The sequence below is a fragment of the Myxine glutinosa genome, chromosome 1 (genome assembly GCF_964187855.1).
Source record: "Myxine glutinosa chromosome 1, kmMyxGlut1.1, whole genome shotgun sequence".
In the NCBI taxonomy this organism is placed as follows: domain Eukaryota; kingdom Metazoa; phylum Chordata; class Myxini; order Myxiniformes; family Myxinidae; genus Myxine; species Myxine glutinosa.
The window spans coordinates 314187465-314193388 of NC_136261.1; the positions used below are offsets into that span (position 1 = coordinate 314187465).

Here is a 5924-nt window from a genome sequence, read left to right on the forward strand (position 1 = left end):
CGGCTGATGGACAGCGTCCTGCGTGACTTGGATTTTGTATACGTCTACCTGGACGATATCCACGTCGCCAGCGCGTCCCGTGAAGAGCACCTACACCACCTCCGCACGCTCTTCGAACGCCTGGGCCAGCATGGCCTGATTGTGAACCCCGCAAAGTGCTGGTTCGGCGTCGCCGAACTCGATTTTCTGGGGCACCGCGTCACCAGGCACGGAGCCGTTCCCCTGCCGGCCAAGGTGGAGGCGGTGAAGGGGTTTCCGCGCCCCCACACGATCAGGGGGCTGCAGGAGTTCCTGGGCATGGTGAACTTTTACCATCGGTTCCTGCCCCGTATTGCCCAGCTCCTGCGCCCCCTGCACGAAGCTCTCCGAGGTAAGCCGGGCAAAGGTGACGTTACCTGGACTGAGCAGATGGACGCGGCGTTCATGGGCGCGAAGCTCGCCTTGGCTAACGCCACCATGCTCGCGCACCCGGCGCCCGATGCGCCGATCGCCCTCACCACCGACGCCTCGGACTACGCGGTGGGCGCGGTGCACGAGCAATGGGTGCGTGGAGCTTGGCAACCGCTGGCGTTCTTTAGCCGGCAGCTTCGCCCGCCCGAACGCCGTTACAGTACCTTCGACCGCGAGTTGCTCGGGCTTCACTTGGCGGTCAGGCACTTCCGCCATCTGCTCGAGGGCCGTGCGTTCACGGCCTTCGTCGACCACAAGCCGCTGGTCTTCGCGATGGGCAAGGTCACCGAGCCGTGGTTGGCCCGGCAGCAGCGTCACCTCTTGGCCGTGTCCGAGTACACGACGGACATCCGGCACGTCGCGGGAAGGACAACCCTGTGGCGGATTGCCTTTCTCGGGCCGTCGCCCACGCAGTCCACCTCGGCATCGACTATGCCCGGATGGCAGCGGACCAGGCCGCTGACCCCGACGTCCAGGCCTTGCGGACCGCCGTCACGGGCCTCCGCGTCACCGAAGTGCCGTTCGATGGTGCGGGCACGGCCCTCTTGTGCGACGTCTCCCTCGGGCGGCCTCGCCCCATCGTGCCCGCGAGCTGGCAGCGCCAGGTGTTTGACGCCATCCACGGCCTGTCCCACCCGGGCACGAGGGCCTCCCAAAGGTTGATCGCCAACAAATTCGTCTGGCATGGCCTCCGGAAGGCTGTCCGTGGCTGGGCCAGGACGTGCCTCGCATGCCAGCGCGCCAAGGTGCACCGGAACACCCAGGCCCCGTTGGCCCCGTTTACGGTGCCGGAACGCCGGTTTGACCATGTCCACGTGGACCTGGTGGGACCTCTGCCCCCCTCGCGGGGTTTCACCCACGTCCTCACCATGGTGGACCGCACCACCCGGTGGCCGGAGGCCGTGCCCTTGGCGGCGACGACGACGGCGGACGTCGCGCAGGCTTTCATCGCCACCTGGGTCGCCCTGTTCGGTGCCCCCTCAGACATCTCGTCCGACCGCGGCCCCCAGTTCACCTCGGAGCTCTGGGGGGCGGTCGCGCAGGGGCTCGGGGTCCGGCTGCACCGAACCACGGCCTACCACCCCCAGGCTAACGGCCTGTGTGTGCGATTTCACCGCTCATTGAAGGCCGCGCTCCGGGCCACCCTCCGCGACGGCGGCTGGGTCGACAGGCTCCCCTGGGTCCTCCTGGGCCTCCGGACAGCGCCCAAGGAGGACCTGCGCGCATCCGTGGCGGAGTTGGTCTTCGGGCAACCGCTGCGGGTGCCGGGCGAGTTCCTCCCCGACTCCACGGCACCATGGTCCGTGGCACAGCAGCGCTCCGCTCTGCAGGAGACCGCCAAGAGGTTCGCCCCAGTACCGACGGCATGCCCCAGAGCTTCGCACGGCGGAGTACGTCTTCGTCCGCCACGATGCCCAGCGGGCGCCACTGCGGCCCCCGTACGACGGGCCTTTCCGCGTGCTGGAGACCGGGGTGAAGCACTTCACCCTGGACATCGGCGGTACTCCTGACCGCGTTTCTGTGGACCGCCTCAAGCCGGCCCACCTCGACGTGGACCATCCACCACCGGTGGCCCGACCCCCGCGTCGGGGCCGCCCCCCTGCAGGTGGACCCCCGGCACGGCCCAGCCCCGACGCCACGCCGCCCCCCAGTCCTGCACCCATCCCAGGGGCAGCCGGTGGCATTCCAGATGGCATCCCTGCAATCCGGACGCCGCCTGTCGCCAGGGGGCCGCTTCGGCCGGGTCATCCGTTTGCCCCGCAAACTGACCCTTCAGGTGCGCGGGCATCTGGGGGGGCGCGTGTGGCGGACACGAAAGCACTGACGTGGTGACATCACCCCACACACCAAGTGGAGGTGGGCCACGCCAGGGAGAGAGGCGTGGCCTCACGATATACACGGGGCGCGCAGCCCTGAGCAGCTCAGACTGCTCAGTGTTACAGTGAGCTCTTGAATAAAGACTCTTACAAATTACCGCGTAGTCCGCTTCCTCCTTGCTTACAAGTAGCGCGCGTAACACCGCGCTTTAATGTCATGTCATGTTGTAATTTAAAGTTATAAGTTTTAAGAGCAGGTTGCGTGGGGGTAATTCCTGTTGTTCATTGTTGTTGTTTCGTGCACGCAGGTAAAGTGGGATATATAGAATGAGTGTAGGTCTGAGAGCGGCAATGAGTAAATGGAACAAGTTCAGGGTGCGCAATGCGCATGCGTAGCCCGCCCAGTTGAGTCGGGTTGTCAGTGCCGCTGTGGCTGTGGTTCGCTCCATTCTTACGGTTTACACATTTATGTTGCTTACGTCGAATTTTAATGTTCTTCGTAGCTCCAGATATGGACGAGGGGAATACTTGTAGCAGCCTCCTCACGTGGGTAAGTGATGTGATGATGTTTGGGGAGTTTTGGCGCGTCTCCATCGTCGTTTTACTTTCCTGGTATGTTATTTAATCTTCCTTTCGATTCTTGTTCCCTACTCCGCTCGTCGTCATCTCCCTCCTCTTTCTTTGTGGCCTTGCCAAACCCAAACTGGTCAGGCTAGAGGCTCGATCCTTCACAATTCTCGTGAATTTGAAAGAAATACGAGCAGGCAATGCCAATTGAAGCTGAGTGATTACAGATAATAGCTTTCGAACAAATTGCTGTAAAGAAGAAACTTCTTTTATATTAAGAGTATGAACTGGAGCATGAACTGGGGCATGAACTGGGGCATGAACTGGAGCATGAACTGGAGCATGAACTGGGGCATGAACTGGGGCATGAACTGGAGCATGAACTGGAGCATGAACTGGGGCATGAACTGGAGCATGAACTGGAGCATGAACTGGGGCATGAACTGGGGCATGAACTGGAGCATGAACTGGGGCATGAACTGGAGCATGAACTGGAGCATGAACTGGGGCATGAACTGGAGCATGAACTGGGGCATGAACTGGGGCATGAACTGGGGCATGAACTGGGGCATGAACTGGGGCATGAACTGGAGCATGAACTGGGGCATGAACTGGAGCATGAACTGGAGCATGAACTGGGGCATGAACTGGAGCATGAACTGGGGCATGAACTGGAGCATGAACTGGAGCATGAACTGGGGCATGAACTACGGCATGAACTACGGCATGAACTGGAGCATGAACTACGGCATGAACTGGAGCATGAACTGGAGCATGAACTGGAGCATGAACTGGAGCATGAACTGGAGCATGAACTGGGGCATGAACTACGGCATGAACTGGGGCATGAACTGGGGCATGAACTGGAGCATGAACTGGAGCATGAACTGGGGCATGAACTGGAGCATGAACTGGGGCATGAACTGGGGCATGAACTGGAGCATGAACTGGGGCATGAACTGGGGCATGAACTGGAGCATGAACTGGAGCATGAACTGGGGCATGAACTGGAGCATGAACTGGAGCATGAACTGGGGCATGAACTGGGGCATGAACTGGAGCATGAACTGGGGCATGAACTGGAGCATGAACTGGGGCATGAACTGGAGCATGAACTGGAGCATGAACTGGAGCATGAACTGGAGCATGAACTGGGGCATGAACTGGGGCATGAACTGGGGCATGAACTGGAGCATGAACTGGGGCATGAACTGGAGCATGAACTGGAGCATGAACTGGAGCATGAACTGGGGCATGAACTACGGCATGAACTACGGCATGAACTGGGGCATGAACTACGGCATGAACTACGGCATGAACTGGAGCATGAACTGGAGCATGAACTGGAGCATGAACTGGGGCATGAACTGGGGCATGAACTACGGCATGAACTACGGCATGAACTGGGGCATGAACTGGAGCATGAACTGGGGCATGAACTGGAGCATGAACTGGAGCATGAACTGGGGCATGAACTGGGGCATGAACTGGAGCATGAACTGGTGCATGAACTGGAGCATGAACTGGAGCATGAACTGGAGCATGAACTGGGGCATGAACTGGGGCATGAACTGGGGCATGAACTGGGGCATGAACTGGGGCATGAACCATTAAATATGTAGATTTTGCCATTGTCGTTGTTAAAATAAAACTGTGTGTGTGTGTATGTGTAGCTGTGTGTGTAGCTGTGTGTGTAGCTGTGTGTGTGTGTGTGTGTGGAGCTGTGTGTGTGTAGCTGTGTGTGTGTGTGTGTAGCTGTGTGTGTGTGTGTAGCTGTGTGTGTGTGTGTAGCTGTGTGTGTGTGTGTGTAGCTGTGTGTGTGTGTGTGTAGCTGTGTGTGTGTGTGTAGCTGTGTGTGTGTAGCTGTGTGTGTGTGTGTAGCTGTGTGTGTGTGTAGCTGTGTGTGTGTGTAGCTGTGTGTAGCTGTGTGTGTGTGTAGCTGTGTGTGTGTGTAGCTGTGTGTGTGTGTAGCTGTGTGTGTGTGTAGCTGTGTGTGTGTGTGTGTGTAGCTGTGTGTAGCTGTGTAGCTGTGTGTGTGTGTAGCTGTGTGTGTGTACCTGTGTGTGTGTGTAGCTGTGTGTGTGTGTGTGTGTAGCTGTGTGTGTGTACCTGTGTGTGTGTGTACCTGTGTGTGTGTGTACCTGTGTGTGTGTGTACCTGTGTGTGTGTGTACCTGTGTGTGTGTGTACCTGTGTGTGTGTGTACCTGTGTGTGTAGAGCTGTGTGTGTAGAGCTGTGTATGTGTGTAGCTGTGTATGTGTGTAGCTGTGTATGTGTGTAGCTGTGTCTCTGTGTTTGTGTGTCTCTGTGTTTGTGTGTCTCTGTGTTTGTGTGTCTCTGTGTTTGTGTGTGTCTCTGTGTTTGTGTGTGTCTCTGTGTTTGTGTGTGTCTCTGTGTTTGTGTGTGTCTCTGTGTTTGTGTGTCTCTGTGTTTGTGTGTCTCTGTGTTTGTGTGTCTCTGTGTTTGTGTGTCTCTGTGTTTGTGTGTCTCTGTGTTGGTGTGTCTCTGTGTTGGTGTGTCTCTGTGTTTGTATGTCTCTGTGTTTGTGTGTCTGTGTTTGTGTCTCTCTGTATTTTTGTGTCTGTGTTTTTTGTCTCTCTGTGTGTTTTTTGTCTCTGTTTTTTGTGTCTCTCTCTGTTTTTTGTCTCTGTGTTTTTTTTTTTGTGTGTCTGTGTTTTTTTTTTGTGTCTCTGTGTTTTCTGTGTCTGTGTGTGTGTGGCTGTCTACCTGTGTCTGTGTGTGTGGCTGTCTACCTGTGTCTGTGTGTGTGGCTGTCTACCTGTGTCTGTGTGTGTGGCTGTCTACCTGTGTCTGTGTGTGTGGCTGTCTACCTGTGTCTGTGTGTGTGGCTGTCTACCCGTGTCTGTGTGTGTGGCTGTCTACCCGTGTCTGTGTGTGTGGCTGTCTACCCCTGTCTGTGTGTGGCTGTCTACATGTGTGTGTGTGTGTGTCTACGTGTGTGTCTATGTGTGTGTCTACGTGTGTGTGTGTCTGTGTGCCTGCCTATCTGTGTCTGTCTGTCTTTGTGTCTGTGTGATGTCAATTTTTCAAATTTCATCAATAGGTTTCTACATTTTCATGTGGATTTGA

General features: G+C 56.7%; 1 protein-coding gene across 1 annotated transcript in view; it reads left to right on the top strand.

The window, feature by feature from the left end:
• Positions 1-2648: 2648 nt before the first annotated feature.
• LOC137414592 (protein Hook homolog 3-like) overlaps positions 2649-5924 on the top strand; it is a 125800-nt gene continuing 122524 nt past the window's right edge. The window contains exon 1 of the mRNA XM_078769095.1: positions 2649-2817. Within this exon, the coding sequence (XP_078625221.1) occupies positions 2758-2817 (60 nt within the window). The 5' untranslated portion in view covers positions 2649-2757. The remainder of the gene's footprint in view (positions 2818-5924) is intronic.